This window comes from Pelophylax lessonae (assembly GCF_965119305.1).
Source record: "Pelophylax lessonae genome assembly, chromosome: 5".
Taxonomy (NCBI): domain Eukaryota; kingdom Metazoa; phylum Chordata; class Amphibia; order Anura; family Ranidae; genus Pelophylax; species Pelophylax lessonae.
In genome coordinates, this window is record NC_138772.1 from 455,643,198 (window position 1) to 455,666,071 (window position 22,874).

At 39.3% G+C, this 22,874-nt stretch overlaps 1 protein-coding gene across 1 annotated transcript in view; it reads left to right on the forward strand.

Annotated features, from left to right (window-relative positions):
• Window positions 1-22,874, forward strand: part of LOC309555379 (uncharacterized protein) — a 654,339-nt gene that overhangs the window by 202,034 nt on the left and 429,431 nt on the right. Inside the window, exon 14 of the mRNA XM_082257367.1 lies at window positions 2,893-3,046. Within this exon, the coding sequence (XP_082113493.1) occupies window positions 2,893-3,046 (154 nt within the window). The remainder of the gene's footprint in view (window positions 1-2,892; window positions 3,047-22,874) is intronic.

The window sequence follows — 22,874 nt, forward strand, 5'->3', positions numbered from 1 at the left end:
AGAATTGCTTTTAATTTTTCTATGTGTATATATTTATTTCAAAATCAGCTCAGACCTGCTCCATGTAAAATACTTGTCCAAAGCTTCCAGTGGGCGGCTGGAAATCGTAATAATTTGTTGCATCGATTTTTGTGCGGCTGTGCAGCTGAGGTCCCCAGTGAATAGATAGGAATAGACATTTTATTGATTTGCTTTTCATAGTTATATTTGCAAGGTTCTTTTGCAAAATAATTTAAACTTTTAAACTCTGAACTGAGGCATTATGAAAATATGATATTTCTGCCTAATCATATTACTACTTAAGGTAAAACTTTTGACCGGATCTCAAGTTGAAAGATTGATTTTTTCATGCATATTGTGCATGTGACAACTTCAATTTACTGTGCTTGTATGCAGTGTGTACAGAGATTATATATAATCTTGCTGCAAAACTGTGTCCCTTTTCACTGGACATTCTCTGAAAAATAAATAAATATATATATGTGTGTGTGTGTATATTTATATACATGTGTATTTCTATCTATCTATCTATCTATCTATCTATCTATCTATCTATCTATCTATCTATCTATCTATCTATCTATCTATCTATCTATCTATCTATCTATCTATCTATCTATCTATCTATCTATCTATCTATCTATCTATCTATATGTATATGTATATATATATATATATATATATATATATATATATATATATATATATATATATATATAATATATATTAATTTATATATTATAATTAATATAGTTGTTTACAGTTATTTAAACAATGATTAAAAAAGGAAAATAGGTAAATAAAGGCTGTCAATATGTTTTAACTTAATATATTTCATAGTATTACATTTTAGAAATTTTAGATCAAGTAAGCCTTTACTTTGAGCTCATGTTTAACAGGATTAAGTAAACTCTATTTGCCTCAGATAGCCTTATATAATCCAAGTATTTTTATGGGTACTTTATTCGTCCAGAGCTGCTTTATGCACACAAGATGCTCTTGAAATCTATAAACCGATGGGTAAAATCCAATTGATATGGTAAATTTCAAGATAGGTATAAAAAAGAAATAACCTCAATTCTTGCATCTAAGATGCCATAATTAAAACGTTTGTAATATGTGATTTTGTTTGATAAAATTATATGGTAAGTGCCGGCAAGCATTTAGTTGTTCTTCTTGTTTAATTCTCCTTTAATACACACCTTGTGTTTTTTAAAAAGGTTTCTGTGGGTCAAATGCACATTCTGTTTGTCCTCGTAAAACAATGTGAAAAGTTATGTTTACATGTTTTTGGCAGTAAATTTGGGTAATGTTTGCAACCATTATATGATCAGAATATTCAGAATTTTTTGGATTGTAATGAAATTTATTGATTTGTTTTGAGAATTGGTGTAGTTTGATATCAAACGAATGCAATCTGTTGCAGAAAAGGCGTACTAGCAATGACAAGTCTTCTTTTAAGGAACAGATTGCAAAAATGATTTATTGTGTACATAAACTAATCTGTATTTCCTTCTGGCAAGTTCCTGTTTTAAAAAACATTAGTCCTTATGTTCAACTCAAAATTGCATGTATAGACAATATATATTCATGACCTGTTTGCGGGCTTAGCATGGGAAGGTCTATTATGTATGGCGGGTGTGTGATGGAATTATTAGGAAATCTTCTCCATATGTTTACAGCCATTGCCATTCAGGAATAAAAATAAATAAAACAAGAGTTAGTGTGTATGTTGGGATGCACATGCAAGTGTTGTGGGAGATGCAGAGCATTGTCAGTGAATAGCATTTCTTTATAAACACCTCCTCTGTTTGCTTGCTACAAAATGAACAGAATTTTAGTAATAAATGTAAGCAAAGTAAATTAACAGCTTTTAGATGGGGAAAACATTTAACTAACCTATGTATGGAAACATGCCTGAAGCACTCCAAACAAGGTACAAATATCAGGTTGATGTCAGGGGCATTCACTTTTCGATTTTCAGCTGGTACATCACTATGTAAGTAATTCCTTCGATTAAAAAATCTAAGAAGTTTGGCAGAAAATTGTTAGCTGAACAGTAACTGCATCCAGTCAGATGCAGCGGCTTTTCGGGTGTTCTGACAGTCACTGTCTTAGAGTGAAAGGGAATTTAAAAAGGACACGCGACCATTCACTAAACTTAGAAGAGAAGCGGTTAAACCTTAAACTGCATAAAGGGTTCTTTACTGTCAAAGCGGTAGGAATGGGGAATTCTCTTCCACAAGCAATAGTATCAGCAGGGAGCATCACTAGTTAAAAAGCACCTTAACAACCACGCCATACAGGGGTATACAATGTACTATTGATAAAAACACTTATACACACACACTCATCATAGATTGAACTCGATGGACTGGTGTCTTTTTTCAGCCTCACTAACTATGTAACTAATAGCTCCGTAGGGGGTGTTTGTCCATTCATGCTATTAACATGGATGGAGGAATCTGTTAAGTCCAAGGTTAATTTCATCAGTTCAGTCACGTCAAAATAGATGAAGTATTCGTCTGTTTTTCGTCCGTTTTTCTTACATCCACTATCAATGCAAAAATGGATGAAAAACGGTCCGTTTGCCAGTTTAGATCCGTTTTTCATCTGATCTGTTTTTTTAATGGAAGAAAAATAGGGCTTTCATCCGTTCAAAAAACAGATATTGACAGAAGCGGATGAAAACGGATGATCATTCGGTTTTCCATAGAAATGCATTGATATCCGTTTTTCATCCGTCAATGGATCGTTATGTGTGAAAGGGACCTAACAGTGTATGGTTGGGTTTATATGTCGATTGGGCTTTTAAAAGCTCCATTGCCTGACATTGTGTCTCTTGTAGCAGATTTAGGTTGTTATTCTTTTCCTGTTTGTCTCATAATTTAGGAACATGCTTGAAATTGTGAAAACTGACTTGACATCATTAAAAGATCAGCACCAACTAGCAATTCAAGAGATGCTTAAGCTTCAGCAAGCCAATCACAAGTACGAAACAGAGATGGCTTCAGTACAAGAAAATGCCCACAACCTACAGCAGCAGGTATGGAACTTTTACCTATTATCTGTTTCACTGTTGCAAAAGCTTATCAGTATTGATGTGATGTATTCATGCCTCATTGTACTGCAGTAAAAAGATGGATGTGCCTGTCACCAGTACGTAGTAAATGGTCATTTTTATAGGCTAAAACACCATCTATGAATTTGTGGCTTAACCATTCATCAGGTATATTACCTTATTCTGTGGTGATGTCACTAGGGACTTCTAGACTGTTGGCTAAACCAGTAGGCTGTCTGTTCACAGCTACCACAGATGTAGAACTTCAACCCTTAATACTTCAGTCACACCAAATGCAGCTTTGAAATTGTGCGACTTCTCTTGAAATTGCACAATTTCTAAGCCACATGTCAGTGCGACTTCAGGTGCAACTTGGAAGACATCTGTGCGACTTCATGCACAGATGTCTATGCAAGTCGCACCTGAACTCCAATGAAGTAAAAATATGATGGCGTCTGCTTCCATTGCGGTCAATAGGGTGTGACAATCTGAAACTATCAAATTGCATGACAAGTCGCACTGGTATGACTGTGGGCTTAGTGTAACTAGTTCCTAGTGTAAACTTGGTTCAAACTATGTAATGGCTGCCTACATATCATGATTCCATGTGATATAAGACTATGTTTTAAAGTATTTCTAAATTTAGAACGTTTTTTCACCCTAATGCATTACCTTCATTAAAAGAAAAGTTCACCCTTTTAGAACATGTTCGGTATTTAGGGCGGAACATGTAACATGTTCCAGCAGCTGCAGCTCCCCCCCCCCCCCCCCATCTATATTGGAATATTGGAGCCTTTACAATCACTTTAATTTTGATCCTGGAATAAATTGATACATATAATACTGTTTTTTTTAATTTAAGGGTCTGTCAACCTAGGAATAATACGTTTTGTTATTGATTGAAGTTATCCCCCTTGGCTTCTTAAATGGTTTAAGGCTCAGGTTACAGTATCTCCTTGCCATTGTTACTGCCTCTGTTCCTACCTTGGAGTGTTGGAGTTCTCACTTAATTTTTTAAGTATTGCAAGATGTATGAAACACTTGGTTGGTTTTATCCTTCAGCATCTACTAAAAATCTAGATTTGAATTTGGGGTAGAATTATCATTTAAAGGTTAACATTAACTGCAAACTGCATTAAAGTGGCACTGCATATTGTGCCAGTTCCCTGTATAGGAAGTGGTGTTATACTATTTCTCTGGTGGCTTGTAAAAAAAAAAAAAAAAAAAAAAATAAAAAATGTCCTGTGTGCAATGGGCCTTAAAGTATATGTACATGCAATAAATTAATTCTCTTGTAAGATTTATCATGTTGATGTCATTTCAAACAGCAGATTTTACTAAAATAATACCTGGTGATTCTGCCATGAAGGTTCCTGTTCAGGCACATCCTATGTATAGGGTGACAACACTCTTCTTGTCTCACAGTTGAGCTCCTGTGTTGCCACCTTGTCACATGGGCTTTCGAAGGAAACTACAAGTGCCTGTTTTAACCACTTGCCGACCGCCGCAAGTACATATACTGCGGCGGCCAGCCCCTCACAGGCAAAGTGACGTATGGGTACGTCACTAGCCTGTGAGGCTCTGGGGAGCAAGCGTGCGCCGCCGGAGGCACGCTCCCGCTCGCTCACGGACCTCCCCGCGCGTGTGCCCAGCGGACCCGATGTCCGCCGGGCACTGACGATCGTCCGTTAGAGCGGGAGAAAGGCAGGCGGCTGATGTAAACAAGCCGCCTGTCATTATCCCCTGTGTAAGAACAGTGATCATACGGTTCTACTATGTAGGACCGTTGATCACTGTTCCTACACCTCAAGCCACAGCCAATCACAGTTAGAATCACGCCCCTAGGGACACACACAACCCCTCCCTCTCAAATAAAGTTAACCCCTTCACTGCCAGTGTCATTTTACAGTAACAGTGCATATGTATAACACTGATTACTGTAGTAATGTCACTGGTAACCTCAAAAGTGTCAAAAATGTCAGTCAAGGGTCCGATCTGTCCATCGCAATGTCGCAGTGCAGCAAAAAAAATCGCAGATCGCCGCCATTACGCGTTAAAAAAAACAACAAAAATGACAAAAATCTTTCCCTTAGTTAGTAAACGCAATAACATCTGAGCAAACCAATCAAAATACGCTTTTTGCAATTTTTTTTTACCAAAAATATGTAGCATAAAACAAATTGGCCTAAAATGTTAAAAAATTTAGATTTTTACATTTTTTTGGGGGGGAATTTCATATAAAAAAAATGTGAAAAATATTGTTATTTTTGCAAAATTGACGCACTTTATTTGTTTATAGCGCATGATCAAAAAATTGCACAGGTGATCAAATACCACCAAAAGAAAGCTCTGTTTATGGGAAAAAAAGGACGTCAAATTCGTTGAGGTACAGCGTCGCACGACCGCGCAATTGTCCGTTAAAGTAACGCAGTGCCGAATCGCAAAATACCCCCTGGTCAGGAAGGGGGTAAAATCTTCCGGGGCTTAAGTGGTTAACACACGTTTTGTGGGAATGGTGCATGGTTGTCACCATGAAGAAATCTGCGTTGAAAAATATATTACAAACAAATACTGATTCAGACACCTATACTAGCTAGGTTTAAAAATGCAACATTTTTTTTTTATATAAATACATTCTTGGGTTTGTGCTAGGGATGTAGCATTGAAAACAGATATCAGACTGGCTGAGGTAAATGTTCAAATGTCAGAGAGTTAAAAATTTGTAAGAAAAAAAACAAAACAAAACAAAAAAATGGCTACCTGCAAATGAAGAGGGTTTACACTCATGCCTCCCACCTACCATTCCTGGTTTTCTCTTGCAAAGCAATTACCTCTTTACATTCAAGACTCTTCCGAGTGTGTAAGATGCTTGGTCCACAGCTGTGCACTGTGATTTCCTACCGCCAACCCCTACTAAGGAACAAAATAGTGACGTAAGGGTCAGTGGATGGAATCGCAGTGCCCTTCTGGGAATTCAGTAGTCTTAGTGTTGGATGTGAAGATTCTGCCAGAGGCTGCAGCTCTTGAATAGAGTGAAGGAGTGTGTGGTAGGAAAGGTGAGTATGAAGACTTTTTTTTCCCTTGCTTAACTCAGCAACAGAGTCACTTTAAATGTTGAATAACACAGCCCATGTTCTCTTACACTGACATATACTGTGTATGTGTGTGTGTGTGTGTGTGTGTGTGTGTGTATGTATGTATGTATATATATATATATATATATATATATATATATATATATATATATATATATATATATATACACACAGTATATTTTGCATCCAAAAAGTTGCATCCAGCGCATTTACTTTTTCCACACTTTGTTATGTTACAGCCTTATTCCAAAATGGACTAAATTCAATATTCTCCGCAAAATTCTACAAACAATACCCCATAATGGCAACGTGAAATAAATTTGTTTGAAATCTTTGCACATTTTTTTAACGAAAATAAATCACACACGTATTTACAGCCTTTGCTCAATACTTTAGGGCACCTTTGGCACCAATTACAGACTCAAATCTTTTTGTGTATAATGCTACAAGCTTGGCACACCTATTTTTGGGCCGTTTCTCCCTTTCTTCTTTGCAGAACCTCCCAAGTTCCATTATGTTGGATGGGGAGTGTCGGTGCACAGCCATTTTCAGATCTCACCAGAGATGTTTAATCGGGTTCAAGTCTGGGCCACTCAAGGACATTCTCAGAGTTGTCCTGTAGTCACTCCTTTGTTATCTTGGCTGTGTGCTTAGGGTGGTTGTTCTGTTGAAAGATGAACCTTTGCCCCAATCTGAAGTCCAGAGCATTTTGGAGAAGGTTTTTAACAAAGATGTCTCTGTACATTGCTGCATTCATCTTTCCCTCGATCCTGACCATTCTCCCAGTTCCTGCCACTGAAAAACATCCCTGCAGCGTAAAGGTGCCATCACCATTCTTCACTAAGGGATGGTATTGGCCAGGTGATGAGTGGTGCCTGGTTTCCTCCAGACTTGACGCTTGCCATTCAGGCCAAAGAGCTGAATCTTTGTTTCATCAGACCAGAGAATTGTTTTACTCATGGTCTGAGAGTCTTACAGGTGCTTTTTGACAAACTCCAGGCGTACTGTCATGTGCCTTTTCCTGAGGAGTGGCTTCTGTCTGGCTATTCTACCATACAGGCCTAATTGGAGTAGTGCTGCAGAGACTGCTGTTCTTTTGGAAGCTTCTCCTCATACTGGAGCTCTGTTAGAGTGACCATTGTATTCTTGGTCACCTCACTGGCTAAGGCCCTTTTCCGACTCACTTGTCCGGGCGCTCAGTTTTGCCCACTCTAGGAAGGGTCCTGGTGGTTCCAGACTTCTTCCTTTTATGGATGTTGGAGGCCACTGTGCTCATTGGGACCTTTAATGCTGCAGACATTTTTCTGTACCCTTCCCCAGATCTGTACTTTGATACAATTCTGTCTTGGAGGTCTACAGACAATTCATTGGACTTTGTGGCTTGGTTTGTGCTCTGAAAAAGGATGCACCTGAGCTCAATTTTGAGTGTCATGGCAAAGGCTGTGAATGCTTATGTATATGTGTTTTTTTTTTGTTTTTAATAAAATTGCAAGAATTTTAAACAAACTTCTTTCACGTTGTCATAATGCGGTATTGTTTGTAGAATTTTGAGGAAAATCATTCATTTTACTATTTGCCGCCCGCTCACTGTCAAATGACGGTGGAGCAGTGCGGCTTTCATTCTGGGAGGACGTCATATAATGGTGCCCTAGAACGGCCTCTCTCACGCACCCGTGGGAGCACGCAGCTCAGCGTTTGAAGCCATGATGTGTTTCTAGGACACGGTACGACCAAATCTTGGTAAGGAGCCAATTATGTGGCTATTTACCTATGTGATCGTCTGTGTCCAATCACGGTGGTCACATGTAAATGAGGAAGTGCCATTTATCGGCGCTCCTCGCCTCACACTGTCAGTGGCTCCTCCTCATAGGGGAGTCCAGGACAGGTCATCACGGCAAAGGATCATCAGTGCCCTGATTACAGTAAAGAAAAAACAGTTCACATCAGTGACACCAATCAATGCCCATCAGTGACAACAATCAGTGCCCATTAGGGATTGCAGTCAGTCCCATCAGTGCCTGCTTATTTGTGCTTCCCATCAGTGCTGCCCGTCAGTGCTCATCAGTGCTGCATATCAGTGCCCATCAGTGCGGCATCTTAGTGCCTCCTCATCAGTGCCCACAAGTGCCACCTCATCAGTGCCCATCAGTGCCACCTCATCAGCGCACATCAGTGAAGGAGAAAAAATACTTATTTACAAAATTTACTGACCGAAATTAAAAACATTTTTTTATTCAAAAATTTCTGTCTTTTTTTTTTGTAATAAATAAAAAACTTGATTTGGGTACAGCATTGCATGACCACGCAGTTGTCATTCAAAGTGTAACCGTGCTGAAAGCTGAAAACTGGCCTGGGCAGGAAGGGGGTGAAAGTGCCCTATATTGAAGTGGTTAATCAGTTTTGGAATAAGGCTATAACATAACAAAATGTGGAAAAAGTGAAACTCTGTGAATACTTTCTGGATGCACTCTATACAGTATTGTGCTCGACAGTTTGCATACCCTGGCAGAAATTGTGGAATTTTGGCATTGATATGAAAAATATGACCGCTCAGTGCAGAAATACCAAATCAATGTCAGGTAGACCAAGAATGATTGCAGCCACAACTGCCAGAGGAATTGTTCAGAATACAAAGAAGACCCCACACTATGTCAATACAAAAATGAGCTGCATGGTCGAGTTGCCTGAAAGATATTGCGGGGCATATTGTAATCTGGCTTCTTTGTGACATTGGCGCAGTAAAGTCTACTTTCTGGCAACTCAACCGTGCAGCTCATTTTTGTTCAAGTATCCGTGTATTGAGCTCTTTAAAATCAACCACACTGCCTTTTTCCAGAGAAGTATTTATGTCTCTTGAAATTACCGTGGGTTTTTCTTTGTATACTGAACCACTCTTCTGGAAGTTGTGGCTGCCATCTTTCTTGGCCTACCTGACCTTGAACATTACTGACTGACATATTCATTGCTTTGGATATGTTTTTATATCTTTTCCCATCTTTATTAGGTTCCATTGCCTTGTTATGCAGGTCTTTTGACAGTTCTCTTCTGCTCCGCATGGCTCGGTATCTACCTGGTTCAGTGCATCCACGTGAGAGATAACAAACTCATTGACTATTTATATACAGACATTAATTGCAATTTAAAATGCCACGAATGTGGGAAATGAAACTTTAATTGCGATTTTAACCTGTGTGTGTCTCCTTGTGTGTCTGTACCAAGACCAAACATTCCAGGGTATGGAAACTTTTTCGATCAGGGCTATTTGTGTGATTTTTGTTATCATTATGATTTAAAAAGGAGCCAAACAACTATGTGATCATAAATGGCCTCATATGATCACTATCCTTAAATAAATAAAAGAACAAAAGTGTTTTGACATGATCAGTCATTTTTTCAATATCAATGCCAAAATTTCACGATTTCTGCCAGGGTATGCAAATTTTTGAGCACAACTCCCTATACTGTATATACTGTGTGTATGTGTGTGTGTGTGTGTGTGTATATACACTATTTTACCAAAAGTATTGGGACACCTCTCTTTACACGCACATGAACGTTAATGGCATCCCAGTCTTAGTCCAATGGGTTCAGTATTAAGTTGGCCCACCCTTTGCAGCTATAACAGCAAGGTTTAGGAGTGTGTCTATGGGAATATTTGACCATTTTTCCAGAAGCGCATTTGTGAGGTCAGGCACTGATGTTGGAGAGAAGGCCTGGCTCTCATTCTGCGCTCAAATTCATCCCAAAGGTGTTCTATCGGGTTGAGGTCAGGACTCTGTGCAGCCAGTCAAAATCCTTCACCCCAAATTCACTCATCCCTGTCTTTATGGACCTGGATTGTGCACTGATTCACAGTCATCTTGGAACAGGAAGGACCAACCCCAAACGGTTCCCACCAAGTTGGGAGCATGAAATTGTCCAAAATGTCTTGTTATGCTGATGCCTTAGGAGTTCCCTTCACTGAAACTAAGGGGCCAAGCTCAACCCCTGAACAACAACTCCACACCATAATCCCCCCTCCACCAAATGATTTGGACCAGTGCACAAAGCAAGGTCCATAAAGACATGGATTAGCAAGTTTTGGAGGGAGAAACTTGACTGGTCCTGACCTCAACCCGATAGAACACCTTTGGGATGAATTAGAGTGGAGACTGTGAACCAGGCCTTCTCATCCAACATCAGGGCCTGACCTCACAAATACGCTTCTGGAAGAATAGTCAAACATGCCCATACCATAGACACACTCCTAAACCTTGTGGACAGCTTTCCCCAGAAGAGTTGAAGCTGTTATAACTGCAAAGGGTGGTTCAACTCAATACTGAACCATACGGACTAAGACTGGGGTGCCATTAAAGTTCATGTGTGTGTAAAAGCAGGCGTCCCAATACTTTTGGTAATATAGTGTATAGACACATAGTATATCAGATACTTGCAAAGGCTTTAGGTTTAGAGATGACGTACCTGAACCCACACAGGGTTGATTTAGTGAGTGAAGTCTAGTAGGCACTCTTTTAGGGCCTTTGCCTTTTCTCATGGGCATTTTACAATGATTTGTGGTGCATTGCTTCTGGTTGCTTCTTGCCCTTCTTGTCTATCTGTATTTCCTTTTTTATGACCTTTTAAGTATGTTTTTGGACAAGAGGGTGTTTCTACTTCCGATTCATGTAATGATAGAGTAATCATTTACTTGTGCATTGCAAACAGTTTATAGCTTGAAACACAGCAAGGAAAAAGTCTATTTGGTTTAATTCAACTTTTTCCTTCAAAATGGATGGTATTTCCTTTTTTTCAAAGAAAATGTTTGTTTGTGGCTCTAAAGAAGGTGTAGTGCACCTGAAAATAAAAACCTCTTCTTTAAAATTAGCATATAGGTAAATAAACAAAACAAAAAGTCAGCTTTTAGGACTGCAAAAAGGTGGGAGGGTAACAAAGATGAGAAGTGCTTTTTGGAGTGAATGTCTGCTTTAAGGGCTTATTTATTGCAGATACCGCTCTCCACTGGATACTGCAACTTTTTGCAAGCTTTTCAGACTGTGGTGTGGAGCCTGCTGTGCCCTCTGCTGTTTATTGCAGAGACAACATTAGGACTTTGTCACATGACTTTCACAGGTCATGTTACTTGGTTCTCCTCTCTACTTTTTTGTGTGTTTTCCATTCATTGTATTTAATTGGTGCTTTGCTTGCTCTCAAATTCTGGATCAAGCATGAGCATAATACCCACTTGTACACCGTAATGGCATAGCAGTGGTAAGGCCATATTACTGCTTTATAAATGGATCCCTAGGTGTCTGATGGTATATACAGGAACCTTTATCAAAGCAGTTTATTTATAAAGATTAAAGGACTATTCACACTACATGCGGTGGGAATGCATTGAGCTGCTATTCAGTGCAGTCCCACCACAAGACAAGACAAAATGCCCTGTTTCCTACCTGGCCAGTTCGCATTGCAGTGGTGCATGCAGTACTTTTTTTCAACGTAGCGCAATGCAAGGCAATCCATTGGCTGCAGCCAATTGAACTTAATTAAATGCCAGTGTATAACATTTCAACAGTTAGACACAAGCGGTGTATCAGCAGTGCTTTCCTCCAGCTGCAGTAGCTGTGTTCAAATGCAACTGCCGGTGTTAACCAGCTCTGAATTAAATGTGAATTATTGGAATTGCCAATAGTACAAGCTTATCCCAATTAAAGCAGTCTTGGTTAGAATATGCAATTGTTTCATGACCTGTTTTTATCAGTGAAGCTCTTCCTGTGTTTTTCTCTTAGGCCACATATTCATGTTGAATTTTGTGGTTTTACAGAGCACAGTAAAATGGCATCTTCTCGGTATACCTTTTTATTATACTCTAGGGTCAGTATGCTGTATGCATGCATTCAATGTATATTTTCTACCTCTGCACATGATGAAGGTCCAAACAGCAATTTTTTCTCTAGCATGTTAAAAAAAATCATCATGGTTTACCTGATGGTTTACTTGTAGACTACTATTGATATTTTTTCTCTTTACATCAATTACTTTGTCTTTATTTAAATGCATTTTATTTGCAAATATTTTGTTCAGTCTTATTGCATTTTTTATTTTTATTTTTTGCTTTTGTAGTTAACCTATATCCTATTTTTAACACTGTGCATTCGAAGGCTCAAGGAGCAGTAATAATAGAAAGACTTGGAGCTGGAGTGATGAATATTTATTGCACTATATAGTGATTGAACAAAAAAGGTCATTACGCACTACCAGTTCCTACTCCCCTGGAATACAAATTGAGAACAACTTTGCAAGGAGGATTTAAGTTAATTTTGCCATTACATGGAGAAATTCTGAAATGATTGAAGTAGCAAAAAAAATGGCATGCATTATTCTGTAACTAGAAATGCTTTATTTAAAAAATGCAGAAACAATTAGGAGAGAAAAGAGATTGAACCATGCAAGGAAAGTATAAATAAGTCTGAATTAAGATTGATTTCAACATAATGCTGTGCAGGAATTCCTGTCTATTGATTCGTTTTAAAGGCTGTGCACAGAACCTAAAAAGATAAAGTAAGCAGGGTCAGATAATCAAACTGTTTTTTAATAGTAAAAACAGCAACTGCCACTGTACACTATTAAAATAAATCCATAATACAAATTGCTTTAGAGAAAAAGTGGATGAGGAGCTGATCGTCCTATTGAACCTTTCTACTGTTCAGTGACCACACTGGGTAAAGGATAGGTAGGGATGCCTGTAAGATCGATACTAAGTAAGATGTAACAAGGAATCATTCAGAACATTAAAGACTTATAACAAGGGAGGATAACAGTGGTGATGTCTGTTCTCTACGTCACAAATCGAGACATATTAACTTCTCCAAGCAGCTCTTACTCTTCTTTTCTCTCTCTTTCTCTGGCAAGTTTTTCATATTCTCTTTCAGTGTGTTTAATTGAGTTGTGTTGTGTATTATTGTTTAAGGGGGACCAATAATGAATAGTCTGTGTTTTAATCTGTTCATTTAGTTTTAGCTTTCTTTATATCTTTAGAGCTAGACTCCAGAAAAACATCTAAACATAAAGATGAAATTTACTTAAGGAAGCTGTTTTCCTGCCAAAGGTTCTGCGGTTCCATTTACTCCTGAGATGAACGCAGTCCTCTCAAACAGCACTACCAGGAAGATGACCTCAGATTCATTGTTACACTTAGGTCACTCGTTTCTTCACCCCCAGCCCACTGATTGAAAAGTAAAAAAAAGCAGCAGCATACTGATAAGATCACACCTCTGCTTACTCTATTCTCTCTTGCTTTCAGCAGGTTCATTGTCAGTCACCGAATCTGATTGGCTCCTAGTGCTGCTCTCCCTCACCCAGTCTGAATGCTGCTGTGTAGGGGGATTTCAAGAGGCTGCTACCAAATAAAAGTAGTTGAGTTCAACAAATACATTTTTATAGATTAAAAATACCCAGCTGCATTAAAGTAATGTGATGTGTGATGCCTGCATACTCCTTTCCTCATGTACTGACTTGTGTGTCTGATGACTCTGAAGAGATGTAGAAGGCAGGGAAAGGCAACAGCAAAGTGAAACTCCAACAAGTTTTTTTTGTGGATAATGAATGCAGAATTAGTTAGACAATGTATTTTTTCATATATTTATTTCTTTATTTTATTTTTTTTTCCTGTATCATCTTTTCTTTTCTCTGGGAAGAAGGCCTCTTATTTCCTGTTCTGATTAGAAAATATGATCACAAATAGCAGCAACAATATGACAACAGTTCTGTTTTTACTCCATGATATTAAACAAATTAACAAAAGTTGAGCTTTAAAGCGCCACTCTGGGATACCTGTAAGCTGTGATAACCTGACATACCCAGGCTTAGTGTTCTCCTCTTCTGTTTACTTCTTTGAAAGGTCCTTCTTTAGGTGTCAAATGCATTTCATGTGGGACATGAACACTTACTATTGGATGGCTGCTGATGGGGTCCTCTCAGGAGAGAGAAGGGGATAATTTCATCACAGGCAATGGCAGGGAACCAGTGGTCTCAGGTTGCCATCAAATCACTGGATCAATAGTTTCACGCAATAGAACTGCTGGCAGTGGGGGACCTGGATGTGGGGTACTTAGGTGTGTATTTCTGCCTTTCCCAAGTAAGAGTATCAGGGTAGCTTTTACCCTGAATGGGAATTTAAAGCTAAACTCTAGACACTAAAACCTAGAATATATTCCACAAAGGGTATACGTCTACTTTGGTGCATCATATACCTTTGGGAGACAGATGTTTCTTTGGAAAAGTATGGTTCATTTTATTATCAATGGTGACATTTCAGATAGCAGAGCTGTGGGAGAACCAGATAGGTCCACCCATTACAGACTGTATGTGGAGAACTACAGGGAGGGTGGATACAAGACCATTCATCCTGCAGAAGAGAGCGTGGCCATCACTGGACTTTACTGGAGGCAAAATGCAGAAGTGGCTCTTGCATTTAGATTGTACTGTATATTTGCCTAGATTCCAGCTTTTACCAAATCTGGATGTTCCAGAGTACAATTTACACAGGATATGCAGAAGATAGGCTTAATTCACAAAGCCAACACACCGGGATACATATCCATATTTTGAAAAAATTAACAGTTATTAGTTAAGTCCAAAGAAATGTGAAAATGACAGTCAAATGGCATTAAAGTTTAGTAAATCAAGCCTCATGTGTTGACCAGACACTGGGACAGTCAACTCTTGTGGTAATTACTTTGCATTAAAATGAGATATAATTTACGAAAGCATGTTTATTACTGTGATTATAATGTGTTTTATAATGAAAATTTTAAATAGCAGCTCTGAGGAAACAATATTTCCACACTTTGTGTAGAGTGGGGCATGATTCCAGTAATTTGCCTCCTGGGACACCAGTATTTATCAAATCTCTCCAAACCCAACCATGACTGTGGCAGGTTAAACTGAGTTCAGGTTGAATTCAAGGTCTAATCAGCCTCCTCTTACATATGCTACACTAGCTGGAGATGCATTATTTGGTAGGTGAAGCTGATCTTTAAATGCCATTTTTTTGTTCTATTAAAATATAGCTCAGTACAATTTAATATCTCTTTCGATATTGACATTCCAAAAGTTTTATTTGACAGAGCTCAGATCTATTGGAAATAAATCCAAGGCAATTCTCATCCGCCTAGGCATAAAATTCAAGGAAGTTGTAGCCTCTGGCTTTAAACTCCATTGACAAAGATAAGTAGTGCTTGTACTACCTAGTGCACCACTGATGAAATACAAAATTAGGCATTAGAGTTTGCTTCTGTCTTGGGTATAAATAGACTAACATCAAGCAGCTTTAACTGTGCTGTTTGTGCTGTCTATGACCACAGGCAACCAAAATGTGTTATGAAAGAGGGGGTGAAAAACTAAGCCAAGCTTTTGGTCCAAGAATGGGCTGCTTTACTGCAGTTTCACCACTGAACATAAAAAATGCAATGTATAGCCAGCATCGTAGAGATCATTTTATTACTTTCTGCCACAGATAGACTAAGTAAAAAGAAACAGAAAACAAGAAAAAAAATATGCCGTTTGTTACATTTCTTTCCACCAGGGTTGTACAGGTATTCCATCCGGTCTACCTGACAAAATTGTGGAACTTTGAATTGATTTACCCCATCAGCTTAAGCTGGCCATACAATGTTAACAACCACAGAAAACACTGATCAGTGGCTGCAGCTGCTGTTCAAAAACTGTTTTCTAGCATGTCGCTTTACAGAAGTCAATCAACCAATTGAATTCTGTTCAGCGAGGATGGCCACACGCTGCTGAACTGGTTTGAATTACAGTCCATGTATGGCCAGCTTAAGAGTGCAAACTTTCTAATGTCTCTCTGTGCTCATTGGCCCACTAGTACATTCAACTTGGACTATATAGCCAGGGGCAATAGACACTCCAATTTATGTGCTATGTTCACTTTATGTCATAGCTACATGAGTCAGGAAAGATTATTCTGGGGTTTCTGGACACCAGGGATAACATAATATAGGACCATAGCACTTCTCTATTAAAATTGAGAAGTCTGGTTTAGTGGCATTGCTAGGTTTTTTTTTGCAAATTAAATGAATAGAGCAGTGTCTGGGATTACTTTATTACCACTGTTGCCGTGTGTGCAGCAAATCATTGACAAATATCTTTTTTAATCTCTTTGAAAAACAGTTAACACACAAAAAATATGCTTGGGTAGTAAACTCATCTGGGTTAAGTCAAACCTTTATCTACAATTTGCCATAATTTAGATTTAATTTTAAGTAGAAAGAATGTGTATTTTAATCCTGTAATTTCACATTCCTGTTCTAATCATGCTTTAGATAGCCGAAGCCCAAGGCCACAAAGTAATTATGTGTGATCATGATAGACACAAATCTGTTAATTATATAGTAGCAAGCACATATGCAACTCACAGTTATACCTTATTTTTTGTCATTTTATATTGGCCTTAGATTAATGTTCTTATTAATCTCAAGAGACACTTTGTAATACTGTGTCAGGCAACACACTGTTTTGGAGTAGGTGATATTCAGAATTCTATTTGAGCATTCCCTCAATGATAAATCCATATATAACTGCCTCAACATGTTGACAAAAGCTTTAAACTCAATGCAAGAATAACAGTTAGTTTAGTCCGCTTATAGCTATAAACATATTTAAATGTATTTCAAATTGTATTTCAGTGCAGGAGACTGGCATAATATTCTCTGGGTTAGAGTCATGTACCTTCAGGAGATTGGACATCAGTAAAGCTGTCCTGAAGTGATGGGCCTCTTCTCCTTTGTAGAGAAATCACTCTTAGCTTAACTAGTTTATTATTTTATCTTTAAATTTTTCAATCAACCCACAATCAACTTATTCATTGTCTTCTAATAAAACAATAGAAGCAGTGCAGTCTTGTTAAAACCTTCGGAGCTGTACCAGGACCCCAGGCCATGAGGACAGCTTGTAATGTTGCTTCGGGCACTGGATAATGCATAAATGCTCACCTTGGCACTTAGTGCAACGTGTTGTATTCAGCCAGAGGGTCCTATATAGGTTCAGGGCTGTAGTCTATCGCTATGGAACCCAGACCCTGAAGCCCTCTTCAGGGGTATGCCCACTGTGACAGGCGAGGCCTGGAATATTTATATACTGTATTTATGTCCTACATTGTGAAAAGGTAAGATAGGGTAACCCTGTACCTTTGAGCATAATGTATTCAAACACCAAGTAATAATTAATTTGTTAACATAGAAAGTGCCCACACACCTGGGTAGAAGGAGTGCTGCTCTCCCCAATAATATTTATTATAACAAAAGAGGTGCTCCCAAGGGGCTTTTGGGCAGCAAAACGTCAGACTAATACTTCAGATTACATGTAGAAAAAGATTTGTATTGATAAAAAATGAATTTAAAACTAATACAATACACTATCTATTTAAAATATGAGCTCTGGTATGCCTAACCCTCAACTTCTAACAAACAATGTCCTTGTACAATGGCAGGTAGAAATTTTTGCATAGAAATTCTCAACTTAGTAGTCCAAATCCTTAGGGGATGAGGATATCTACATTTTAGAACATATCATGTTAGAGCATTTACAAAGAGACAATATTTTATGCTACAATTTATTTCCATAAACCATGGGGAATCATACCTTAAATTAAAGAGGTTTAATTGACCAGAGCAAACTTTAAAAAGCAAGGCTGTTTCCACGCTGTCAATTTTTTGAGAATCTCAGAAGGACCCACTCAGACCTACAAGAGTCCACACATACAGTCCAGGAGGGACACAAAGGACAATGTTGTGTCTAAAAAATCATACATAAGAAAAAAGTGAAACTCATAAACAGCTGCTCACAATGTGATACATGAGATGTATCAATGCGGTCTATGCTTACCCAGTCTGAGACGTTTTTACAGAAGATCTTATATAAGAGAGTTTAATGGGATGTAGTTAATTCATTATTTACCTCTACTACTTGTTTACACTATGTTAGGTATATTCTGAATACTTAGCGCTTATAAAATAAAATAATCTGGAAACCAGGAAAGTATTTAAAATGTATTCAATTACAGTGTAAACTTTACAAACTTAGCTCTAAAATTCAACCACTTACAGCTTAGTCTCAGGTGGATGACAAGGTGTTAAATCACACATCAGGCTGCACCCTTTACTGCCGTTATGCCTAGAGCTCCTACAAAGTACTCAGGCATCTTCCTCCGCCCTTTTGCCACAAGGACCTTGCTACAGGGTGGTTTACAACTGGGGGACTGCATTATCTTTCTGGACATTCTTACCTTTTATTCCACACCCTATTTGTGAGAACCCCACAGGGGATGCACTCACACATAGCTATGGTGAAGGACAAGCAAAAGAAGGCAAAGGGAAACGATCAGGCAAACATTCGGTCTGCCAAAGAGCTGCACAACACTCAACCCTACAGTGAAAATGCTTTCATTATACCAGGGCAGAACCCCGTTTTAGGTCTCTGCATCTATTTCTACCTTCATCTCTAACATATGGCATGAGCTTTATTTAACTAAGGCAGAATTTTCTGCTGCTATGTCACAATGTTATAATTCTAAAAGTCTTATCCCGCCGGAGCGCGTTCTAGTAATGGATTAGAACAGACATGTTTGAGATGAGCTTTGGGCCGCACAAGCTTTCAGCCGAGATGTGGTGGGTTTCCACCAGAGAACCTACCTGAAGAGGGGAGACACAGATCAGTCTCTGGCACCCTCATCTAGCTGGACTTGGTGGTCTACTTTCTTTTTCAGCCTTGTCTTCTCTCTCCTTCAACATGGTGCTGGCCAAGATGACCAAGACAACACAGTGGACAGACACAACCACCTCCACTGCAAACTCAACATGCAGCATGCTGCAGTTGGAGCAGCGCCCCCTGCCTGGCCATCCCACTCTCCTACGCTGCAGACTGAGGAAACCTAGGCTACAAGTGCAGCCTCAACTATAGGAGAACCGGAGCTGCATCCCCTTTTACAATCTCTCCCCACTAAGGATGTCCTGAATACCTGGACAGCTGACAAAAAATCAGCTTGGAAAACAAAGGTAGATGCCTTGAAGCAGCAATTCATTCCAACTACAATCTAAGTGAAAGAATAAACCAACAGTACAGCCCAGATTACCCTGCACCTGGGGGTGGTTGAGTGCCCCCAGGCTCAACATCAGTGAGGCCTTCTCTCACTGAGACTGAGTGTGTAGGGCTGTGAAAATCTGTCTCAGAGGAACAACATATGCCTCAGGAGGATCCTTAGGGCTACCATCGGTTCAGACCTTAGAGTTACAGTAATGGCAATCCTCAACAAAGAGCTAGAGAAACAGCTCACTGAGCCTATTGCACTTGACAGGGTGCACAGAGTTACTGGTCTTAGAAGTGCACCACCCTCCCATCCGCAAATTGTTTTGTGCGGGGTACACTTTTTCTCTCTTAAGGAGGAGATCATGTGACGGACTTGGCATCTGGGCCCAGTGGAATTTGACAACATGCATGTCACCCTATAGCCTGACCTCTCTAGAGCCGCAATCTCCATGTGAAAAGCAGTGAAGGTTCTCCCCAACCTCATTTGGGAATATGAGACATTTTATTGATAGAGTCATCCTTTCTTAGTTGTAAGACGCAAGAATGGGGAGGTTTTCAGGCTATACTCTCCGGAGCAGTTACCTGCCTTGTTTGTCTTCCTGGGTGCTGTACTGATTGAGCTGCTGATTAACTGAAGACCAATGAAGATATGTCATGGCCACTGCCATCAGGCTTCCCACAGTGGCATTCTTGATCCCACCACTCTGTGGAGCACTCCTCCTTCCCGGGGACCTAGAGCCTTAACAAGTTGCATATTCCTAATGTTTTTGGGTCCGGGCTTGGCGCTGCCAGTTACCGGCCTACTTTAAGTCATTTTTTTTAATACAATAACATTTTTTATTGAACATAAAAGGATGATAAACAACACAAGAATACATATAGTCATATTCAAAAGTAAAAGATAACTCATTACAGATAAATCATATATCATAAGCGTGTACAGAAAACACATTTACTAAGGAAGTTGTGTAAAAGGAGAACAAGGCAAAGGAAAAGTAGATGAAAGGGGGGGATATTAAATGGAAGGGGGGGGGATGGAGGGAGGATACAGGTAAACAGAAGTAATGGGACTCTACATCCCCTTCTCAGTCACTGAATAACAGTTCAACATTACATACTATCATACATCTGCTGTTGTTTTGCTTGTTTGTTATAGCTTAAATGCCTGTCTTGATGAGCGACCTCCCTCACTCAACCCTTGTGTAGGGGAGGGAGGCCCCTCATCCTTAAGTAGAAAAGTGGTGAGGTTTTAAAATGGGCTAAATGTTAAAATTTACTGTGTGGAGTGGGTAGTATCAATGTTTGTTAGGGAGGTGTATTGGCTTGTAGTTTGGAAATGGGTCCAGCATGCCCAGGTGTGGTAAAATTTAACGGAAGTGTCTCGCGCTATGTGAATAAGTTGTTCCATTTCCGCTATTTTGCTTATCCGTTGCAACCATTCCAATATTGTGGGAATCTTGTGGGATCTCCAGTGCAAGGGAATACAGAACTTGGCTGCATTAATCATATGCATAGAAAGTGATTTGCGTTATATATTCACCGGTATGGTTGAGCGATGAAGCAAAAACTGAGCCGGGGTATATTCAAAAGAGTATGTGGAGACTTGTGTTGTAATCTCATGAACTTGGGACCAAAATGGTTGTAATAGAGGACAGGTCCACCAGATGTGTAAGAGCGTACCTGGGTCTTTGGAGCATCTCCAGCATTTGTCAGATATTTCGGGGTTGTACTTATATCGCAGGCTGTACATTGGGTTAGGAGTTTGTAATTATTTTCCTTTTATTTTCCTTTATATTCACATTGATGGAACCTTTATGTGCGATGGTAAAAATATGTTCCCAGTGATGCTCTGCTAGTTCTATTTGTAGATCAGATTCCCATCTTTGGCATGCTTTCCCCAGTTTCGGGAATGTAGATGTGAAGAACATATCATGTATAGTGGAGATTACGTGATTGGGAGCACAATGATTTAAATGGAGTGAGAAGATGTGAGCTCAAAGTAGGGCGATCAATGTCTTTGCGAAACTGATGTATTTGTTGGTTTAGCCAGAAGGGGAATGTTTTATCTTTCGTTAGTCTGGATAATGTAGCAAGATCCATCAGTTTGCCATCTTTAAAGAAATGGTGAGATAGGATTTTGTGATATGGCCACATTTTTTGGATGTGTGGCAGGGACAATCCTGGGTAAAATGCTGGATTATTGTTGATAGGAGTCAGAGGACCAGGATTAGAGGAAACTTGGAGCTTTGAACATACTGTTCTGAAACTGTGTAAAGTTGGGCCAATTAAGGGGTGATCCTTGAGTATTGGTGGTTTGTGGCCAGAGAGAAGCCAAGGAGTAGATTCTAGTGGGAGGGGACTGAATGCATCTTCAAGATTCACCCAGTCTTTGGATCGAGCATGTACTGACCAATCAACAATTCTTGAAAGGTGACATGACCAATAGTAGTTCCGTAAGTCCGGACTACCAGTGCCACCTTTCGATTTGGGTCTTATTAACTGATTAACACTTATGCTTGGTCGCTTTCGGTGCCAAAGGAAACTTACACAAATCTTTTTGAAAGCCTTCAAAAAGGATGTGGGGATCAAAATGGGGATAGTCTGTAAGACATAAAGGATGCGTAGGAAGATGTTCATTTTCAAGATAGCTGCCCACCAGAACCACGAGAAGAAGTGTTTGTTCCAAATACGCAAGTCGTCTGCGATGGATCGAAGAACAGGTAAGTAGTTTTCTGCAAAACGATCAGATAGTCTTGTAGTCAGGTGAATACCTAGATATTTAATTGCATTTGATTTCCATGGAAATGGAAAATTGCTTTGGTACTGTTTGACTACTTTGTGTAAGGTTGGATAGCCATTGGAACGTTTCAAAGACTTTTTTAAAAGATTAGGGATGGATATGTGTGGCTCCTGGAGAAAGAGTAGGATATCATTGGCAAATGCTGCAAGTTTATGTGTTTAGAAGGTCTGCAACCGTTATACCTCTAATATCTGCATTAAAGCGCAAACAGCGTAGAAGTGGTTCTAAAGTAAGTACAAATAAGATCGTAAAGAGGGGGCACCTTTGTCTTGTGCCGTTGTGCATAGAGATTGCATACAATAGGTGACCATTAACACGGACCCGGTAAAGTATAGAGTGACATAATGAAATTAAGCATTCGGTCCTGTAACCCAATATGTTTAAGAACAGCTGTCAAGTATTTCCATGGCAGCCTATCGAACACATTCTTTGCGTCCAAAGATAGAAAAAAGCTCAGTTTGTTTGATGTAGTTAACCAGTAGTGTAGATTTATTGCCTTCATAGTGTTATCTCTGGCCTCTCTTCCTGGAACAAACCCAACCTGGTCAATTGAAACCAGCGAGGGTAGGAGGGGTTGCAAGCGGTTTGCTAACATTTTTGCAAAGAGATTGATATCAAGATTTAACAAGGAGATCGGTCTGTAACTGGCTACTGATGTGGTGTCCTTCCCCTCTTTTGGAATAACTATTATGTGCACTTCTAGAAGTCTGTGAGACAAGGGAGCAGACGACGATAAGGAATTAAAGGCCCTGAGGGATGGTTTGCTAAGTTGGTCAAAGAATGTTTTAAAATAAGCCGCAGTAAATCCGTCTGGTCCAGGACTTTTACCGGTTTT